The 21,251-nt window shown below is 57.1% G+C and overlaps 2 protein-coding genes across 5 annotated transcripts; both read left to right on the top strand.

Moving 5' to 3' along the window:
- The first annotated feature begins 988 nt into the window (after nucleotides 1-988).
- On the top strand, nucleotides 989-7,879 carry ISOC2 (isochorismatase domain containing 2). 3 transcript variants are annotated; one of them, XM_082862026.1, is made up of 7 exons: nucleotides 989-1,077; nucleotides 4,325-4,368; nucleotides 4,662-4,817; nucleotides 4,940-5,149; nucleotides 5,465-5,535; nucleotides 5,698-5,815; nucleotides 7,472-7,879. In XM_082862026.1, exons 3-7 carry the CDS (start codon nucleotides 4,683-4,685, stop codon nucleotides 7,550-7,552), a joined length of 615 nt encoding a protein of 204 aa, XP_082718152.1. In that variant the 5' UTR covers nucleotides 989-1,077; nucleotides 4,325-4,368; nucleotides 4,662-4,682; the 3' UTR covers nucleotides 7,553-7,879. The 3 variants fall into 3 exon arrangements, with proteins under 3 accessions (XP_082718152.1, XP_082718153.1, XP_082718151.1); XM_082862027.1 differs by having other exon boundaries at nucleotides 1,004-1,077; nucleotides 5,442-5,535; XM_082862025.1 differs by having other exon boundaries at nucleotides 1,042-1,077; nucleotides 4,680-4,817; nucleotides 5,442-5,535.
- An 11-nt stretch (nucleotides 7,880-7,890) lies between these two features.
- Nucleotides 7,891-20,874, top strand: SHISA7 (shisa family member 7; the record flags this gene model as incomplete). 2 transcript variants are annotated; one of them, XM_082862024.1, is made up of 6 exons in its annotated part: nucleotides 7,891-8,248; nucleotides 14,231-14,940; nucleotides 16,440-16,594; nucleotides 18,145-18,210; nucleotides 18,657-18,806; nucleotides 20,228-20,874. In XM_082862024.1, the coding sequence occupies 5 exons, from the start codon at nucleotides 14,261-14,263 to the stop codon at nucleotides 20,872-20,874; spliced, it is 1,698 nt and encodes a 565-aa protein (XP_082718150.1). The 2 variants fall into 2 exon arrangements, with proteins under 2 accessions (XP_082718150.1, XP_082718149.1); XM_082862023.1 differs by lacking the exons at nucleotides 7,891-8,248; nucleotides 18,145-18,210 and having other exon boundaries at nucleotides 14,261-14,940.
- Between the last annotated feature and the right edge of the window lie 377 nt (nucleotides 20,875-21,251).

Here is a 21,251-nt window from a genome sequence, read left to right as displayed (position 1 = left end):
GGGGGGTAAAGTCGGGGGTACTGAAAATAAATGAGTACATCCATACATTTTTTTAAACACAAGATAAATTTCCAATTTCAGATTGGCATTAGTGCTGTGAAGAAAATAGAACAGCGACCTGATCAGGTGACTACTTGATGTAGGGTGGTCAGGGAGGGCCTTGAATGACAAGAAGGAGCTGGTACTGCGAAAGTCTGGGATTCCAGGCAGAGGAACCAGCTCGTGCAAAGGCCCTGAGGTGGGACGTTGGGGGAACAGTAAAGGAGGCCAGCATGGCTGGAGTGAAGTGAGACGAGGGAGAGTGGTAAGAGGTGAGGTTGAGAGACTGACAAAGGCACACCATGAATTGGGGGTAGCTTAGATTTTATTCCAAGCCTGATGGCAAGTTCACTCTCCATCTCTTTCAACCCCATTTCCAAACACAGTCTAAATATTACGAACACCACCGTAGGAGGCAGGTGCTGTGAGATGGGGAAACTGAGGCACAGAGAACGAACGTGCGGGGAGAGGGAGGGATTTCTTGGCTTCCTCGCGCCTTTAACCCTTTCCAGGAAAATGCTTGGGTCTCTTTGCTAAGTTTGTCTCTAAACAGAAGGGCAAGGGTTCGAACCCCAGGCCTTCCCCTGGGCACAGCCCCTCCCTCTCTCTCTCCTTCTCTCCCTCTCGACCCTGGGGCAGCCGGGCAGGTGGCGACTCACCCACTTCTCCAGCTGGAGTCCGCGTTCTCGGTACCCACCGCGCCACTCCGCCTTAAGCCCGCCACTCACACCTGTCACGACTCCCCATTGGTCAGACTGGCTGCTTTCCCGCCCCCTGACGGGCCAATCACGCTCTCAGGAAGGACAGTTGGCCCACACGCAGCCCCCCCCCCCGGGAGAAGCAGCGGCGCTTGCGGATTGGATGGGAGCGGGGGGTGGGGCTGAGCAGAGCTAGACGAGTGCCTATTGGGCGGCTCAGCCCTGGTGGGCGGGACGAGGGCGGAGCCGGGGGCGGGCCAAGTGTCTGGGCTTTGGGAAACATCTACCAGGCCTGCGACCCCGCGGGTGGGCCTGAGCGGCGGAAGTCCGGCTGCGGGAGGTAAGTGACTACAGGCCTCACCTGCGGCGGACGGGCCGGGCCCCGTCCCGGCGCCTTCCTGATGAGGCCCTTCTGGCGCTGCGGGGGGACAGACCTCCCCCCCTTGCTGGTGGAGGACAGCCGGGGGAGGGCTCCTGCCTGGGCCCTCCAGAATTGGCTAGCCAGGGGCTCGAATTCTCCACGGGCCGCTTCCGCCCTCGCTACCAAGTTTCCGCGTCACCCCTGCGTGGTGGGTGGGTTTGGCTCCCATTTCCTCAATAAGGAAACTGAGGCTCAGACAGAGCTGAAACTTGCCTAAGGTCACACCGCCAGCTAGTCTCGGCTGCAGAACCGGGTTCCCCAGGCCACATGGGGATCTGAACAGCCCCATTCGCTCCTCAGGTTGCCGCCCACCTCGGGCCGCTCCTCCTCCGGCCTCGGGCTCCCTCCACCCCGAGCTGCGTTCTGAATTTTCATCACTTACCCAGAGTACCGCCAACTTTGTCTCCAGCCGAGACCCCCTCCCCACATTCACCCCCCACACACACACACATTTTCATCTTCTCCCCCAAATCAGTTCCCCTCTCCAGGTCCCCAGTTAGTCCCTGGAACCTGCCACCCTCGGACCACTGGCAACCTGAGGATCTTCCTTCTTCCCCCTCCGACCACAGCCAGGCCCAGCTGCCCCCTCCCCGCTCTGTCCCCGCTGCCTGAACTGGAGCCCAGGCCTCACCCTTGGCCACCTGGACCGCAGTCCCCACTTTCACCCTGGCCTCCACCTCCAGTCCAGCCCCACCGCGGCCAGCGAGGCCTCCCTATTTTATTGTATATTTTGAAAACTTTTTATGGAAGTATATCACATATGTAGGAAAACAGAAATCACAGATACACAGCTCAAATAACTTCACAAAGAGAACGCTCTGGTGTCAACAGCATCCAAATCCAGAAGCCGAACGTCCCCCACACCCCAGAAACCCCCCTTGCACCCCCTCCTTCAACACTGCCGCCCAAGGATAACTGTTATCATAACTTTAATGCTACAGGTTGGTTTTGCTGGGTTCTTGCCTTATGTAAATCTTTTACTGTATTGTATTTATTCCTGACTAGACAACCTGTTACACATTGTCCAAAATTCAAAAGGAACAGACTAGTACACAGTGAAAATCAAATGTCCTTCACACTCTGCGCCTCAGAGGCCTGTCCCTGCAGAAGGAGCCTGTTCCTTATGTGCCTTCCAGAGAGAGCAGATACAGATTGGAACAGTACCTACACTTTTTTTCTTCTTGCGTTTTGGCACAAATGGGAGCATTGTTATACACACTATTATGCTTTTTTTTTTTTCTTCACTGTTAACATCTCTTGGACACTTTTCCACGTTGTTACTTAAAGATCTCCCTTGTGATTCTTCCTGGCTGCAAAGAATTCCATAGTATGGATATACCATAACTTATCTAACCAGTACCCTAACCGTGGATGTTGGATTTATTTCTATTCTTTTGCTCTGGGCAGACGCCCATAATGAATAACCTTGTCCTGTAATGAATAACTTTGTGTCATTTCACAGGTATGTCTGCAGGATAAATACTTAGGATAGTTAGGAGTGAGTTCTCTGGGTCACAGGGTTTGTGCATCTGTAATTCTGAGAAATGTGGGCACATGGTTCTCCCTAGGGGTTCTTGCAGTCCCCGCTCCTACAGCCCACAGGGAAGCTCTGCCTCACTCTAGACTCCTGTCACTGTCACAGGCTTCTGGACATTCCAGCGCCCCCGCCCCCACCTGACCCTGTCCCTCCTGTCCCGTGGAGAGCTAAGCCGGGAATGGGAGTGAGGAGAGCACTCCAGGTGGAGGGAGCTGCCTGGGCAAAGGCCCTGAAGTGGGACTTGGCCACCGAGGCTGGAAGGTCTGGGTCCAGCGCCTTGTGGGAGGAGGGTACATCGTAGTCCTGAGGACAGAGAGAAGCCATGGGGCCCTGGGGAGAGCTGAGAAATAGGGTCAGCTCTGTGTTTTCAAAAAGGTTGTTTTCTTTCCCTCTCTCTTCCTCAGAGAGAACTCTGCCAAGATGGATTAGATTCCCTAGCAATCCTAGCACTGGTCACAGTTGTAATTATGCAATTAATTAATTCAGTGTGGTTTTGTTTTTGAGGGAGTTTCCATTCCATTTGTTTTTTGAGACAAAATTCGCACAGCATAAAATTCACCATTTTAGCCATCCACTAGTTTTTAAACTTTAGATATGTCACACATAGAAAACATTTTCAGTGGTAGATGTGTTCAGTTTAAAGAATAATCATAGACACCTGTGGGGACTCACCAGCCAGCAACTGAAACTTCCCCCGAGTGAGTGTCAGCCGGCTTGCCCTCCACTGGGTCCGCTGGGTCCGCTGGGTCCACAGGGTCTCCGTTTCCTAAATAAATCAACAAATAAGTGAGTAACATGCAGAGAGAGAGGGAGCTGCAGACAAAAGCCAGGACTCCCATTTGTTTAGCAACTCAGGCACCCAGGGACACAAGCCTCTGGGTACATGGGCTGGGACATGTGAGACTTGGGGTGGCCAGGGCCCAGATGCTCACTCTGACGGGGGCAGGGAGGGGCAGTCACCCCTCTAGTCCCCACAGGACCTTGGCCTTCATGGACTCCCGTGGGCTTCAGTGTCCTCCCCTTTAAAAGGGCTGCTGGCCAGGTGGCTCTACCAGTCCCCCACCTCTTAATTTTTATATTTCTCTCTTTTTTTTTTGGCCATACCTCGCAGCATGCGGGATCTTAGTTCCCCAACCAGGGATTGAACCCATGCCCCCTGCAGTGGAAGCACAGATTCTTAACCACTGGACTGCCAGGGAAGTCCCTTTCTTTCTTTTTCTTAAAATTGTGGTAAAATACACATAACCTAAACTTTACCATCTCGACCATTTCAAAGTGTACAATTAAGAGGCACTTAGTATATTCATGATATTGGGCAACCATCACTACTATCTAGTTCCAGAACACTTCCATCTCCCCAGACGGAAACTCTGTACCCCTTTTCAGTCACTCCTCACACCCCCGCACCCCACCCCACCCCCGCTGCCCTGAGGTGGAAGCACCACCAACCCTCTCCCTGTCTCTGGACGAAGCCGCTTTGGGTTTGGGGCATTCCGTGTAAATAGACTCCTGCACGTGGCCTTCTGTGACTGGCCTCTCTCACTGAGCATCGCGGTGAGGGGCCTCCGCGCTGTGGCCTGTGTCGTTGCTTCATTCCTTTTTATGGCTGGGTAATATTCCACTCCACAGGTACCCCAGCCTTTCTTTCTAAGACCTGGAAGGGGGTTCAGCTGGTGAGTTTTCCACACGGGTAAACTGCTTTTCAGAGGAGGCAGTCAGACTTGAGGGACCCCAGGCCATGAAGGAGGGAGGTGGTGCAGCTGGGAGAATGCAGCTCTTTTTGCCTCGGGGCTCAAGTCCTGCTCCCTCTGCTATGGGCAGTGGGCCCTCAGTCAGGACACTTCACTACTTAGACCTCGGTTTCCTCCTGGGGGTCGGGGGAGGATCACAGTTGGAGCCTGGGGTGTAAGCATGTGGACCCTGGACATGCAGAGAAGCCTCTCCCTGCCTGATGCCACTCCCTCAGCCCCTCTGCCCACCCCAGGACATGGCAGCTGTGAGGCCCGGCCTGGGACGCATCATCCCTGGATCATCCATCCTCTTCCTGTGCGACATGCAGGAGAAGTTCCGCCATGTCTCGTTCTTCCCCCAGATCGTCTCTGTGGCTGCCCGCATGCTCAAGGTACAGCCCCTCCTCCCGCAGACCCACCAGTCCAGGGCCCCAGCCCCTCCTCCCTCAGACCTAGGAGTTGGGCCTCCGGCCCCTTCCTTGGGCTCAGACCTTTGCTCCTCACCCCAACCCAGGTGGCCCAGCTCCTGGATGTGCCAGTTGTGCTGACTGAGCAGTACCCACAAGGCCTGGGCCCCACAGTGCCCGAGCTGGGAGCTGAGGGTCTGCAGCCATGGTCCAAGACTTGCTTCAGCATGGTGCCCGCGGTGCAGCAGGAGCTGGATGCGCGGCCCCAGCTGCGCTCTGTGCTCCTCTGTGGCTTGGAGACACAAGCCTGCATCTTGGTGAGACCGCAACTGAACCTTGGGGACCTCCATTCACACCTGGGACCTCCCCAACTTAAAAAGGGTGTCTTTCCTGACCCAGAACTCTCTATCCTCCCCTTCCTGACCCATGACTCTCCTCCTGACCTGGGACTTTCACCTTCACTAAGGATCCCTCTCTTTACCTGGGGCTCCCATCCTGCCTAGGATCCCGTTGTAATCTGGGGACCTCCTGCCCTGATCTGAGCCTCCCTCATCCCCATCCTGGTTCCCCAATCACTCACCCAGGATCCCTATTCTTGTCTGGGGGTAGCCCTTACCTCTTTCTGCCCCTAGCACACAGCCCTGGACCTCCTGGACCAAGGGCTGCAGGTCCACGTGGTGGTGGACGCCTGCACCTCCCGCAGGTGAGAGGGTCCCTTCAGGGGTGGGGTGCATGTGGGATGGGTTTGGAGCACCCAGGAAGAACCAGGGGGTGGGATCCCTGCCGAGTTTGCCAGGTGTCTGGGTGTCCAGACCAAGGCACTGACACCGCATGCACACATGCACCCCCCACCCACCCCCCGCAGCCAGGTGGACCGGCTGGTGGCGCTGTCCCGGATGCGCCAGAGCGGCGCCTTCCTCTCCACCAGCGAAGGGCTCATTCTGCAGCTCGTGGGTGATGCCACCCACCCCCGGTTCAAGGAGGTACTGACCCCCACGCCCCACACTCTGACCTCCCCCATCTCCTGTGCAAACGAGAAATATCTTTTCAGCACCCACCACATATTCACAGGATACATCCGGGAACACAGAAGGCTGCCGCCTCCAGGGGCGCTAAGTTCTAGTGGGGGGAAACTGCGGGTCAACACCATAAATCAATGAAAGGAGAAGCTGTCTGGCCACGAGGACTGGAGAGAGAGATAAAGCAGGAGAGGGGGCCAGGTGTGCAGAGGAGGGGTTGCCTAAGGTGGTCCAGAGGCCTCCCGGAAGAAGGTGATTTTAGAGTGAGGTAGAGATGGGAGGGAGCCAGGCAGATGGGAGAGAACAGTCCAGCAGGGGCCCTGTAGATGGGAGCCCCTTGACCCTTTCCTGCCACCCTCTCCTCCAGTCTATGGCACTGAGGTCCAGCCTCCACACCCACCACCCGAGTGGCCTTCCTAGTACCCAGGTCTGACCAGGTAGTCCCCACTGCTTCACACCACTAAGGGCCACTGCTTGGCCCTTAGGATAACGAGACATGCCCGAACTTGAGATTCCCAGCCCTCTGAGGTCTGCCCCTTCCCCTCCTCTTAGTTCTGTTGAGCATTTATTGAGCACCTACTATGTGCCAGCCACTGTGGCAGGTCCAGGGGCAATAGCAAAAGACAGTCTGTATTCAATTTCGCATTGTGGCCTGGAGCTGGGGAGGGAACATGTAGAATGTGTGAGAAATAAGATGGGGGCTGGCAGCTGGGAGGCCCCTCCTGGGGGGTGGCCTTACAGTGGAGACCTGAAAGTGCAGGAGCAGCCAGTCATCCAGAAAGTGGTCCTGGCGGAGGGGACAGCTAGGGCAAAGGCCTGGACGTGGGGCTGAACGTGACTTATTCAAGGAACGGTAGCGGGGCACGGTGAGTGCAGGCTGAGTGTGGGAGGAGGGGAGGCAGGGAGGAGCCGGAGCCTTCCCAAAGATTTTGGTGGGGGTTGGGAGGGGCAGCCATGGGGGTTTGCACAGGGGGGCTGGACACTGTCAGATCTATGTGTAGTGCCAGGTGGCTAATGGATATGTGGTAGGAAGGGGGGAAACCAGGGTGGAGGCAGCGGCGGGGATACAGGCTTTGCTTATTTCCATTTTTTAATCTCTGCAGGTTAGCATGACAGGGATTGCTGATGGGTGCAAGGTGTGAAAAGGCAGCACAGAGAGAGGATCTGGCTTGAGCGCAGTTGCTCAAGCTCTCTACTGATGGGGGTGGCGGTGGCGGCAATGAGGTTGAGAGGTCAGGTGACCACCAGCATCTAAGAGGCAGCTGGATAAGTGAGTCCAGAGTTGAGGGGCAAGGCGCGGGCTGGATTTGAGAGTTGAGGGATAAGAGAGGTGAGATTACTTAAGAAGAAGCATGTGTAGACAAGGAGCCCCAGGAAAGAGTCGGTCACCCTTAGTGGTCCAAGTCAGCAAGGTGGACCGAGATGGCAGATGATCAGGTGCTAACCCTGGTGGCTATGGTGAAAGAGAGGCCCCAAGAAAAGTTTTGAGAAGAGGCAATGGTGGGTTTGGCCAGTTGCTACTAAGGGGGCAAGGGAGATGAAAATGGAGAAGTATCCCTTGGATCTGTCATGGGGATGAGAACCCTTGACGCTTCCTGACTCCATACCCCTACCCTACAGATCCAGAAGATCATCAAGGAGCCCGCCCCAGACAGCGGGCTGCTGGGCCTCTTCCATGGCCAGAACCCCCTCTTCCGCTGAACTCCCTACCCTGCCTTGAGGGGAGACCGACCACCTTCTCGTCCCTGGGACCTTGGAAGCGCTTTCCCCCCCATTCTTGGATCCCAAGAGTGGTGCAGTCCACCGGGGGTACCGCCCCCTCAGCAGGGGATGTGGGTGCCGCTTTTCCATTGGACGGCAGCTCCCGGAAATGCAAATGAGACTCCTGGAAGCTGGGCGGGGGTTGGCTGAGTCGAGCTGGAGGCGGGGCTCGGCCCCCCCTCCCCGGGCCACTTCAAGGGGTGACAAGGGGAGGGGGAGGGAGTGTCACAGGCTGTGTGGGACCCGGTCTCAGAGAATAAACATTGATGTGACTGTGGACTGAACCATTCTTGGGTTTGGGGGGTATCCCGGGGGCGACTGGGGGCTGCGGGCGGTGGCGGAAGAGGGGTCCCCAGCAGGTGGGGAGGGGGAGGTGCCTCTTCTCAACTCCAAGCCGGCGCGAGGCAAAGGCGAGGGCTGGCCACTGTCACATCTGCACCGGAGCCGGCGCGCATCTGCACGGAAAAGAACTGCCGGCCCGGGGTCGCCCAACTCGCTGCCGGTCGCCCCCCCTATCAGCGCGCGCACGCCCAGCCGGGTTGGCTCGCAGACACGCGCTGGCTCTGCCTCCCCTGGCCGGCCCCCCACGTCGCCACCACCCCCGACTCCCCCAGGGTCCCGCATCCGGAAAGTGAGGTGAGCGTGACCGCACCCCGGTGCGGAGGGGGAAACTGAGGCACGAGGGACTTGGGGACGGGGAGGAAGGAAGAGACAGGCATGCGGATGAATGGATGAATGGATGGGAAGGACAGACAGCTTCATCTGAGTGGTCCCTGCTCCCCTAAGACGCAGGAGCCCGGGGATCCACATAGGGGCTCCCAGAATTCTGCAGCCCCCTTGGAAATCTGGGAGTTGGGACTCTACGGACCCCCCAGTCAGGGCCCCTCAGCCCCTTCAGAGTCTTAGTCCTCCCCCCGCCCCCACCACATCCTTGGGTGCCCAAGAAGGCAATCTGAGTCCCCCAGGGACCCAGGCATCAGAGCTCTCAGCCAGACCGCCCCCAATTGGGGAAACAGAGCCCCCCCCGCCCCTGGATCCCAGACCCCTCCCAGAAGTCCCGGTCACCGGACCCCGCGGTCAGAGCGCCCAGCACCCCCTCTCTCCGCAGGGATCTAGGAGTCCTTGCCTCCCCCCTCCTCCAGGAGCCCCTGGGACCGGGCGCCGGCGCCCCCGGCCCCCGCCTTTCGGATCCAGGTGTCCCCCCCTCCTCACCCCCCAGCCTGAAGCTTCGCGTCTCGGAGGCCGCGCTCGCGTCGCCATGGCAACAGGAGTCTATTTTGCGCTGGGAACACACAGCTCCCGCCGCAGCGCCCCCCCACCCCGCCCCTCCAACCTGAGCCTGAGCGAGAGTGGGGGGCCCGGGGAGGGAGACTGGTGGTCCGGGGTCGGGGGGAGACACAGAGACACTCAGAGGGACAGAGATTTGTAGACAGCAAACCTAGGAAAGAGACAGAGACACGGAGTCAAAGAGGTAGCGAGAGATGGGGATGTGGAAACGGGGAAGACACAGGATGTATAGAGACAGAGACTGGGCAGAGGGAAGGAGAAAATGTTGGCACACAGAGGAGACTTGGGACAGAGACTGAAAGATGCAGAGATGCGATGAGACACGTAGAGAGAGACAGGCTCAGAGAGGCCGCGCGACCCAGGGCACCTCCCGATAGAGATGAGAGATCCGCCGGCAGGCTGAGGGAGAGGCGGTGGGAGGCGACGTCCCGGGAGGAGGTAAGGACACGGAGACGCAGAGACTCCCAGAGACAGAGACATAAGAGACAGGAAGGCCTAGGGACCTGGGCGGGCCGCTGGGAGGGCGTGGGGAGGGTCCGCATCTCTCCCTCCATCCCACCTCCCACCTCCCAGGTGGCGAGCCGGAGGCGGCGCTGGATCCCTCCACCCTGCCTCCCCCGCCCGGAACTGGGATCCCCGCCCCCGCATCCAGACCCCTCCCCTTCTCCCTCCGCTTTTCCCCTCCAGCCGGGTCCGCCTCCTCCGGAACCCAGATGCCGCCTTCTTCCACATGCCTAACTCAAACCCACCCTCAACCCCAGATATTCCTAGGAGGCCGTCCCTTTGCACTCGGACACCGCCCACCCTCAGCCCCCACCCCGCTGCCACCTGCGGACCCCTCTCCAGCACCCAGTTGCTTGAGGTCAGGGCTTCCGGCTTTTTCTGGGTCTCCTCCCCTCTGCGGGTCTCTATCCTCCTCTGGTTCTCTCTTTCGAGCTCTCTCTCTCTCTCTCTCTCTGTCCTTCAATCTCTGATCCCCAGTCCTCTGGGTCTTTGCCCCACCCCCACCCCGTCACTGCTCGACCTATGGGTCTCTGCCCTCCCAGGGCTCTGTCCTCTTTTCTTTGGCTATCTGTACTCCCTTCTCGTCATCTCTGTTCCTCTCTCTCTGGGCCTCTGTCCCCCTTTTTCGCCGGGTCTCTGTTCCTCTCTCTCTGGGTCTCTGTCTCCCTCTCCCTGAGTCTCTGTTCCCCTCTCCCTGGGTCTCTGTTCTTCTCTCTGGGCCTCTACCCCCACCCCGAGGGCTCTCTCCCCCTGCCCCCCGCGCCCTGTTCTAGCTCTCATTCTCTGCTGCCAGGCATCTCAGAAGGCAGTCCTTGCCCCCAGAGCCCAGCTGGCAGGGTCAGGAGAGGGGGGGTGGGGGGGCTGTGAGGCACAGCGCTTGCAGGGGAGCGGGTGGGGGAGGGGCTTCTCTGGGAGCCCAGGACCGAGTGGGGCCTGCTCTGGGACCCCTCCTCACACTGGCTCCCCTGATCTCTGTCCTCACATCTCTGTCTCTCAGGTCCTGGGCTGGGGTGCTGGGTTCTGGCCCTGAGCTGCTAGGTGTGTGTGGTGCGGGGAGGGAGATCGGGGTTTGGGGGGCATTCCTCTCCAGCTGTGAAGGAGGAGTGTGCCTTCCGGTGTGTGCTGGGGGGCTGTCTGGGTGTGTCTGGTGGAGGGCCACATGCCTGCTTCCAGACTCTCCACCACTGGGTTCTCACTGGTGTGTGTGCCTATGAGGTTGCGTGACTGTGGGCTGTGATGTGTGCCACTGCGTGCCCACGTGCAGCTGGCCGGGGCAGGTCCCTGGCCATGTTCTGGAGCTGTGTGTGGTCCCAGTGTGTCAAGGTGTCTGAGATTGTGTCTGACTCTTGTGTGCTGTGGGTGGGAATGCCCAGAAATGCATGATTGTGTGTCCACATGGAGCTGTATTGTGTGTTTGGGGAGGAGAGAGGCTCAGGTGTGCCGCCAGGATGACATTGGGTGTCCTTGCGTGTTGTGTCTGGGACACTGGGTGTCCTGTGCTCTGTGTCACTGTGTGTATATAAGCTCTGTTGTGTGTCTGTGTATAGTTTTGTGTGAGGAAGAGGAAGAACTGGTCCTCTGTATCCTTGTGTGTGGACCAGCTGCTGTGTCTGCAGTGTGTCTCCTCCCCACCTGGAGGTGCTGCCCTGCATCAGGAGGTGTGAGGCAGGGACAGGAGGCTACAGGACGCCCACTGGTCGAGGGGCTGTGCGTGTGTGTGTGTGTGTGTGTGTGTGTGTGTGTTGCTGGGTTGGAGGGGATGTAGGCTTCTGCTCCTCCTGCCTCACTCCCCAGAGTTGTCAATGGCCAAGAGTTTCGTTTCCCTGGCTCTGTGCATGTGTGCGAAGTTGGAAGGGACAATGGGACTCTGTTAGCAGAGGGAGAAATTCTGTCCATGGAGCCCAGCCAGAGGCTTGGCACAGCACAGGGACTGAGAGGGCAAACTGCTACCCCTGCGGGGCAGATGAGACAAAGGTTCCCCCAGCCCAATGCAGCTCCCTAGCATCTATGATTTAGCAGACAGATGGTACCCTTGCATGTGTTTGAAAAGGTACCCCTTCCCACAGATGGATGCAGCCCCACCAGCTGCATTCTTAGGAAGGAGAGCGCGGCTGGATTCCAGCCTCTCAGCCAGACCCTCTTGTGCAGTACACAACCTGCCCAACCATATGTGGCAGCCCTCGTATGAATGAAGGAATCCACATCGCCACACACGTGTCACTCTCAGAAGTGGTGTGTCTGTGTGCATGACAACCTATGTTTCTCTGTGTGGGATAATGCATCCATGTTCTGTGGGTGGTGGTGCCCTGAGTTCAAAGCCTAGCACCATTGCTTGGGCACTGCGACATCACCTGACCTTTGTTGGTTGGTTTTTGTTTCTTAACTGTGGTAAAATACACATAACATAAAATTTAGCATTTTAAGCATTTTAAGTGTACAGCTCAATGGCATTTAATATATTCACAGTGTTGTGCGACTACCACCACTATTTAGTTCCAGAATATTTTCTTCACCCTGAAAGGAAGCCCTGCCCCCATTAAGCAGTCACTCCCCATTCCCTCCTGCCCCCAGCTCCAGGCGACCACTCATCGGCTTTTGTCTACATGGATTTGACTATTGCAGACATTTCATATAAATGGAATCATACAATATGTGACTTTTTGTGTCTGGCTTTTCTCTCTTAATGTTTTTGAGGTTCTTCATGATGTAGAATGTATTGGTGCTTCATCCCTTTTTATGGCTGAATAGTATTCCATTGAATGGATAGACCACATTTTGTTTACCCATTCATCAACCGATGGACATTTGGGTGGTCTCCAGTCTGGGGCTGCTGTAAATCATGCTGCTAAGGACATTTGTGTTTTTGTGTTAACATGTTTTTCAATTCTTTGGGGCATATGCCTAGGAGTGGAACTGCTGGGTCATGTGGTAACCCTATGTTTAACTTTTAAGGAACTGCCAATCTGCTTTCCAGAGTGTGGGCCAAGGCACTTCTAAGATGCCCGTTAAACACCAAGTGGAGGCATCCAGCAGGCAGTCTGGAGGCGAGCTCAGGGGAGGGGCCGGAGCAGAGCTAAAAGGGAACGTTGAGGCCCCAGGTGCAGCCTCCCATAGCCCTCTCCCCATCCCAGGCCCCAGCAGTTTTTCATAATGGTGTGGTCCCTAGATACATGTTCACTCAATGGGAAGGAATAAAGGATAAAAATAATACCAAACGACATTTATTAAACTAGTCCCACCCACCCACCCTCTCTCCCACTTCCTTGCACTGCTTTTATTTCTTCATGGCCTCCATAATTTCTTAGTGTTTCTTCATAACAGTTTTCAACGTGCATCCCATTAATTTGTGTCTGCATACTGGCTTTTTCCCCTCACCAGAAGGCAAACCCCATAAAGACAGAGGAGGAACCCTGCGGTTCATCTACTGCTGCATCCCCAGCCTCAGTAAACACTGCTGAAGGAACCCCTCCTGCCAGCCTGTTGCCATACAAAACAGCTGGGCGCACCTGTCCCATCTGGCCCCTCCCATCCTGTTCACCCTCCTATAAGTATAGCACCTGCGCTAGGCCAGGCACTGCCCTAAACTCTCTACACATATGAAATCGGTTCGTTTTTCCAACCACCCAGTGATAGCCATCCTTACCCCTGGTTTACAGATGGGGAAACTGAGGCACATGGGGACTTAGGTGTATCCAGTATCAGGCACCTGGCACATGGTGGAGTTGGGGGATGAACCACTACTGCCCTGACTCTCTAGCTGTGCAAGGAGACACGTCAGACCTGAAACCGTGAGCATGGGTGTGTGTGTGTGCGTGAGAGAGAGACAGACCACAGAGAGAGACAGAGACAGAGAGAGAGACAGAGGCTCAAGATCCCTTGATTATCAGACGTAAATACAAGAGAGAAATAAGCACTGGGGAAACTGCGGGCCACGTGGGTCTAAGGCAGCAGTTCTAACTGGGGGCAAACGTGCCCCCCGGGGGGATATTTGGCAATGCCTGGAGGCATCTTATGTTAACACGATGTGGGGGAATGTGAATGCTCCTGGCATCCAGCAGATACTGCTGAACACCCTACAATGCACAGGATGGGCCCCCACAAGCAAGTACATTCTGTGCCCAGATGACAGTAGCGCCCAGGGTGAGAAACCCTGCACTCCCTCTTTCCACCTCCTGGTCTATAAACTCAGGTTCTCAACTCCAATCTCTCTCTCTCCTTCTCTCCTCCCCATCTGCTCTTCTTTCTCTCTCCTTCCCCATCTCCCCGACTCCTCCCATCTCGCCCACCCCACCATGTGTCTCCCTTCATTGCCTCCCTTGGTCCCCCACTGACCCATCCCAACCTCCTCCCCACTCTGCCCACCTCTCACTCTGCCCACCTCTGCCCTCCCTCACCTGCATCTCACCTCTGGCTTTCCCCTCTGCCCTCTCTCCCTCACCTGCCTCCATGGTTTCTTCTCCCTCCATCACATCTTTCCTCTGGTTGTTTCTGTCCACCTCTCTTATTTCTTCGCACCCCCGATGCCACTGTCGACTTTCCCATTCTTTCCTCCACCACTCATCACTCGCTCTGATCTTTCTCTGCCATTATCATTTCCGTTCTCCTTCCGCGGTGTCTGGACATCCTCCTGTTGCTCCCCCATCACCGTGCACTGTCCCGTGGGACTGCCAACTTTGGGTCCATACATGTCCCCTCCATCTTTTCTGTTTCTTGGTTTGTGCCTCTCCGTCCTTCTACCTTCCCTTGGCCCTGCCTTCCTCATCATCTCCGGCCCCCATCTCCACATTTCTCCACCTCTGGCCACCTTTCTCCCGCCCGCCGTTCCAGCCTCGGTTCTCCCCCCAGCCTGGCTGCCCCATGCCGGCCCTCCTGCTCCTCGGGACCCTCCTGCTCCTGGCCTCGACTACCGGCCAGGCTGGGGCGCGCCCGTCCAACGCCACAAGCACCGAACCCCCGGGCCCGCTGCCCGCCCTGCTGGCGCACCTGCGGCGCCTGACCGGGGCGCTGACCGGCGGCGGGGGCGCGGCGGGCCCAGGGGCCAACGGAACCAGGACCAGCACCCCGAGTTCGGCCGGCGCGGCGGCACGGGCGCCCCCTCCTGCCGAGCTCTGCCACGGCTACTACGATGTCATGGGCCAGTACGACGCCACCTTCAACTGCAGCACTGGCTCCTACCGCTTCTGCTGCGGCACCTGCCACTACCGCTTCTGCTGCGAGCACCGCCACATGCGCCTGGCGCAGGCCTCCTGCTCCAACTACGACACGCCGCGCTGGGCCACCACGCCGCCGCCACTGGCCGGGGGCGCCGGGGGCGCCGGGGGTGCGGGCGGGGGACTCGGGCCCGGCCAGGCCGGGTGGATGGAAGGGGGCCGGGCGGGTGGCGCCGGGGGGCGTGGGGGCGAGGGCCCAGGGGGCAGCACGGCCTACGTGGTGTGCGGGGTCATCAGCTTCGCCCTGGCCGTGGGCGTCGGCGCCAAAGTGGCCTTCAGCAAGGCGTCCCGTGCGCCCAGGGCGCACCGGGAAATCAATGTACCCAGGTGTGTGTGCTCTGGGGCCGGAGGGTGGGAAACCTGGGGGCGGGGGCGGGGGCGGGGCCACGGGAGGTGGAGCCATCAGGGAGTGGGGCCGGTGGGGGGGGGGGGGCGGCAGGGTGCAGGGAGTATGGCCAGAGCCTGAGGCAGCCACCAGGAGCTCAGAAGCCAATGCCTTGGAAAGATGGGCGGGACATGAGAATATATGTGACTTAAGTGGCAGTCTATGGAGTGACCGGGTAGGCTCGGGCCTTCATTCATTCAACAAATATTTCTTGAGCACTTTCTGTGAGCCAGGAGCTGGGAACACAGCAGTGAACAAAACAAAGTCCCTGCACTGAGGAGTAAACCTGGTTTCCAATCCCAGGTCAGCTGCCTGCAGGCTGTGTGACCCTGGGGAATTTGCTTAAACCTCTCTATGCCTCAGTTTCCTCGTCTGTACAATGGGCCTAATAATTGTTCCCCACCTATTCAGACTGTAATGAAGATTACCTGGGTTAATTCATGTTGAGTCCTGGTACCTGGTAAGCCCTCAGTAAATGCTGGCTACCGTTATCATTAAGACAGTAAGCAAGGAAACACATGTGCAATATACTTTTAGATCCTGATAACTGCTGTGAAGAAAATAAAGTAGCATAACGAGTTGTGAATGGGAGGGACAGTGTTGTTTTACACGAAGTGGTCAGGAAAGGCCTCTCTGAGCAGAGACTTGAAGGAAAAGAGAGAACCAAGCAGATATCTGTGGGAAGGGCATTCCAGGCAGAGAGGAAGCCATAAGTGCAATGGCCCTAAGGTGGAGTGTTTGCAGGACAGCGAAGCGGCCCATGCAGCTGCAGTGCAGTGGGTGAGGAGGAGGTGGACAGAAGTAGGCAGAGGCCAGGTTTATCCTAAGTGTGATGGGGGAGCCCTGAGCTCCGTGTGTCACCATCTGATCCCTGGGCTGTGCGTGTGAAACTGCAAGGGATAAGGGCAGAAATGGGGAGACCAATTGGAGACTGTGGCAATAATGGTGAGAGATGGGGCTGGTAGAAGCAGAGGTGGTGACAAGTGCTCCGAGTTGGGATACATTTTGGAGGGTGAATCCACAGGATTGCTAAGGGCCGTGCAGGAAAGAAAAAGAAGAGTCAAGGGTGATTCTAGGGTTTGGGGTCCACATAGCACCCTTTATTGCCATGGGGAAGGCAGCAAAAGGAACAGAGTGAGGTCCCAGGTTCAGGGTGGGGCAGGGCCACAGAGAGGACGATGTGGGAGGGACCGCAGAAGGGGTAGGGTCCAAATACATAGGGGAAGGGGCGCTTCAAGCAGGAAGTGTGGTCCGAGGGACCTTGGGGCAGGCGGTGCTCAGATTGATATTAGCAAGGGGCGTGGCCAAAGGCTAGAAGCCGAGCTGAGCTAATGGATACACCCAAAGGTGAGAACGGAGAGGGGAAAGAGGCCTGCGCCCTCCCTCTCCCCACCCCCAGCCCCAGTCCCCAGGCCACTGACCATCCCTCTGCCACTTCTAGGGCTCTGGTGGACATTCTGAGGCATCAGGCGGGGCCTGGGACCCGCCCGGACCGGGCACGAAGCAGCTCCCTAACCCCGGGGGTCGGGGGTCCCGACAGCATGCCCCCGAGGACGCCCAAGAACCTCTACAACACCGTGAAGCCCAGCAATCTCGGTGAGTGAGAAGTGGGGCTTCGGCTGCCGCCTCTGCTGCCTCTGCATCTGCCCCCACCCCTCATCCCTGTAGCTCCGCCCTCCACGGATGGCTCCATCTCCCATTGCCCAGGCCCTGCCCCTAGCCACAGCCTGCTGTCTCTGCCTTCCCTGAACCGTTATGGCCGACACCTGTTTTGGGCAATGCACTGGACTTTGCAGTGAGCCAGACCTCCTCCCTGACCTCCTGTGGGCACCCTGGGTGGGAACCCTGGGTGCTACGATGGATGATTTAGATTTAGACATTCTCAACCCCTGCACTTGAGAAACTCATGTCAGACCACCCAACAGCCAGTGACACACAAGGACTCACTTGGTAACTGAATTAGAATTTGTTGGGAGCCAGACGCCTGGATTCAAATCCTGGCTCTACCACTGTGACCTACGGCAAGTGACTTCGCTCCTCTGGGCCTCAGTTTCCTCATCCATGAAATGAGAATCGTAACAGTACTCATTTCATATTATTGTTATTCTTATAGTTTATGATGAGTGCATCAGTGGAGAAGTCCAGGTAGCTGGAAGAGGTTTGAAAAGGGTCTCATTTGGTGTGAGGGGGAGGAGTTCCCTCAGAACATGATGTTTGAGCAGTGGCCAGGAGGGTGAGGGGAGTTTCTTGGGCAGGAGGATCTCTGAGTGGCTGGAGCACAGCTTGTGAGGTGGCCAGAGCTGAGGCTGAGGAGAGGGTGGGCAGATACCTCAGGAAGGGCCTTGAGTACCAGGCTGAGCTGAGTGGCTCTGCCTTTGTCCTGAGGGCAATGGGGAGCCATGGAGGAGTTTAGAGCAAGGGAGAAGCAAAGTCAGAAGTGGGTGGAAGAACTATGTCTCTGGAACCCATATGAAGGAAGATCGATGAGAGGAAGAAGGCTCCAGAGGAGGCTTGCATGATGATCCAGGCAGTAAAGGACAAGGCTTGATCTGGGATCAGGAACGGAGGGGAGGAGATGGGTTTGAATAGTAGTGATAAGGAAGAAACATTTGACCTGGATCTTGAGGGGTGAGTAGGAGGTCTTCAGGCAAAGAAGGAGAGGAAGGGATTCAAGGCCGAGAGAACAGCATGACAGCATGTGCAAAGGCCCTGTGGCAGAACTGAGCTGGACCATTTGGGCATCAGAGAGAAGTATGGCTTGAGGGGAGGGATGGGAGATGAGGCTGCAGATGTCTGTTGGGGACAAGTCACACAGGCCTCAAATGCCATCCCCAGCTTAGACTGTGTCCCATGGGTGATGGTGAGACATGGGAAGAGTTTCGAGCAGCAGAGGGACAGGGGCAGGTGTACATGTCAGAAGTACTGCAGTGGGGCTGATCTTGGAGATGGGCTGGCCATTTCGCCAGAAGGCTGGTTTGATGATCCAGGAGGGAGAAGCAAGTCAGGGCAAAGATTCAGTAAGCAGGAGGGACCAGAGCTGGGGACCAAGTGGACATGGGTGGGGATCCTTCCACAAGACCAGGACAGCGGTGCCAGCTGGGAGCAGGCAATGGCAGTGATGCCACCTCCCCTCTTGGTCCCCACAGATAATCTGCACCACAACTACCTGCACCTCAACGTCAACAGCCCCAAACACCACGCTGCCACTCTGGGTATGGACCAGGGCGGGGCTGCGGGGAGGGCAGGGCTCCTTCCCTTCCCACCCTTGTATTGAGCCGGAGCCAGGTGCCCAGCATAGGGCAGGTGTGAGACCCTGGGAGCCTGTCCGCACAGTCCAGCCAGGTAACCCAGTGAGGCTCAGTTTCCTCATTTCTATGCCAGAAGTGGTCTGCGGGAAGCTGCATGGAGTGCGTCCCTTCTAGCCTGGGGCGGGGCACACAAGGAGTGCTGAGAAAATGCCAGTTGCCCCTCCTCCTCCTCCTTCCCCAGCAAAGAGCACCTGAGGGTTGGGGGGAGTGAGCACAGGGAGCTTGGACTGCTGCAGCTCTGAGGGGCTGGGATTCCAGATTTCTAATGCTCTAAGGGGGCTGGGGGCCAGAACTGCTGGGTCTGAGGGAGGAGGGCCTGGACTGACCCCAGCCATGCCACTCTGCCCCAGACTGGCGGGCCATTCCGCCGCCCAGCCCCTCCTTGCACTACTCCACGCTGTCCTGCTCTCGGTCCTTCCACAACCTCTCGCATCTGCCCCCGTCCTACGAGGCCGCTGTGAAATCTGAACTCAACCGCTACTCCTCCCTCAAGAGGCTGGGTGAGTCCCGGGAAGGGGAGCTACCTGGGCGATGGGGCGGGGTCAGGGCCTGGGTTCAGGACAATGGACAGTGACCCGATCGCCTTCTAAAGCTTTAGATACCCCGCTCCCGCCTTAGATTTTTCTCCAAGTTTGTTCCAGAATTACCTGAGGTAATTTTGTATCACAATTACTTGGGGTGCTTTTTGAAAATGCAAACCCATGGTCCTCTCCCCAAGATCTGTTGCATTCATCAGGACTTGTATTTGCAATGAACAGAAATACAACTTAAAAAAAAAAAAGGTGACTATGCTGGCTTGATAACAGAAAGTCTATGTGCCACAAGCTTCAGGTGTGGCTGAACCCAGGTGCTCAAAAGCTGTCTCCAGGATTCTACATCTCTCAGCTCTGCTGAACAGTGGGCTGGCTTCATTTTCAGATAGAATCTCCCCTTGTGATGGCAAAGACTGTCCTGAGAATTTTCAGGGCACTTCTACCAGAAGAGTCCCTCCCAATGATTCCAGCAAAATTCCCAAGCCTGGATCCCACTGGCCAAAAAGGGTCACATGCTTGTCCCAAAACCAATCACTGTGACTCTGATTGGACACTTCTGGGTCAGTGGCCGATCCCTGGTAGTGGAGTAGCCTTCAAACATTTTAAACGGAGATCCACAGTAAGAAAGGATTTTTATATTGTGTCCCATGAGACCCACATACACTGGCACATTTCTAAATTACAGTAAAGTTTTGAAACTTGTTATTATGGACATTTTCAAACACACTCGAGAGTAGAGGAATTGTAAAATGAGCCCCATGTTCCTTTCACCCAGCTTTAACAATGGACAACATTTTGTTAATCTCTCCTCCCTCCACCCCATCTTTTGGTGGATTATTTCAAAACAAATCCCAGATATCATGTCACTTTATCCGTTAATATATCAATAACACACACAACTGAAATAAAAATTTTGTGAATGGTATTCACCCTTATTCTCTTATTATGGGACACTTTCTGATAATTTTCTATTCTATTTCATTTTGCCAAATGCTGGTCCCTACCCACAAAATTGACTTTTCAACCCATGAATGGGTCGAATCTCCAAGTTTGAAAAATACGTGCTACAGGATGAAAGGGAAGGGAAAGTGGTTCCTCAAAAGCAAGAGTTGGGTTCTACTCCCAAAAGAAGGGATGTTCCCAGGCAATTAAAAAAAAAAAGGTCCCCCCTCATCTACGATCGCAGCATTGCAAGCTGGGCCTGGGAATCTGCATTCTGCTAGCTTGACTGTTCTGACTGGTTAAAATTGTGCCCCTGCCCAGGCTAATGACCAGGAAGTTCCAGGTAATGTCTGGGGTCTTCCTGGGGTGGGGGGTGCCCTAGAGAAGGGAGCACGTTCTGGGCTGGCTGAGGACCCACCTCTGTGGTTTCTTCCCTTCTCCCCCAGCCGAGAAGGATCTGGACGAGGCCTACCTGAAGCGCCGGCACCTGGCAGAGATGCCCCGCGGGACGCTGCCCCTGCATGCGCTGCGGCGACCTGGCACAGGGGGCGGCTATCGCATGGAAGGCTGGGGTGGCCCCGAGGAGCTGGGCCTGGCGCCCGCGCCCAACCCACGGCGCGTCATGTCCCAGGAGCACCTGCTGGGCGACGGGGGCCGGGCACGCTATGAGTTCACACTGCCACGCGCGCGCCTCGTGTCACAGGAGCACCTGCTCCTGTCGTCCCCCGAGGCCCTGCGCCAGAGCCGCGAGCACTTGCTGTCACCCCCCCGCAGCCCCGTGCTGCCCCCCGAGCCCGCCGCCCGCGCCAGCCTGGCCGCCTCCCACTCCAACCTGCTGCTGGGGCCCGGGGGGCCCCCTACACCGCTGCACGGGCTGCCCCCGCCGCCCGGCCTGCATGCGCACCACCACCACCACGGCCTGCACGGCTCGCCGCAGCCCGCCTGGATGTCAGACACCGGCGGAGGTGGGGGCACGCTGTCTCGCAGGCCGCCCTTCCAGCGCCAGGGCACGCTGGAGCAGCTGCAGTTCATCCCCGGCCATCACCTGCCCCAACACCTCCGCACTGCCAGCAAGAATGAGGTGACTGTCTGACTGTCTGAGGTCGGGCCAGGGGCTTGGGGGCTGCAGCCTGGGGCCCCCATCCCGGCCTGCATCCCCCAACACACGCCAGGGGCCTGGGACCAGATCTGCGGTGGCCGGGAGGGCTGCCTCCAAGGACACTGTTTTGGATGAAATCATCACCTGACACAAAGCTTCCTTCTGCGATGTCACGGCAGATGAGACCCCTCCTCCTATGTCACAGTTTGAGGCAGGACCTCCTTCCCATGACGTCATCACAGAGGAAGAGGCCTGTATGTGAGGTCATCACTAGCGAAAATGTCTTTGTTCACCACAGGGACAAAACCTCCTTCCCATGAGGTCATCACAGAGGAAAAGGCCCACCCTTAAGGTCATCACTAGAGGCATCT

This window comes from Leucopleurus acutus (genome assembly GCF_964270905.1).
Source record: "Leucopleurus acutus genome assembly, chromosome: 20".
NCBI classification, from domain to species: domain Eukaryota; kingdom Metazoa; phylum Chordata; class Mammalia; order Artiodactyla; family Delphinidae; genus Leucopleurus; species Leucopleurus acutus.
This window is presented reverse-complemented; position numbering and strand designations above follow the sequence as displayed.

What these genes read in the sequence shown, in the direction of transcription:
- ISOC2 (XM_082862027.1), top strand. Translation starts at nt 4,683, where the DNA reads ATGGCAGCTGTGAGGCCCGGCCTGGGACGCATCATCCCTGGATCATCC. An exon ending in AGACACAAGCCTGCATCTTG is followed by an intron (nt 5,150 to 5,441) that starts GTGAGACCGCAA and finishes GTCTGGGGGTAG; the next exon opens with CCCTTACCTCTTTCTGCCCC. An exon ending in GACGCCTGCACCTCCCGCAG is followed by an intron (nt 5,536 to 5,697) that starts GTGAGAGGGTCC and finishes CACCCCCCGCAG; the next exon opens with CCAGGTGGACCGGCTGGTGG.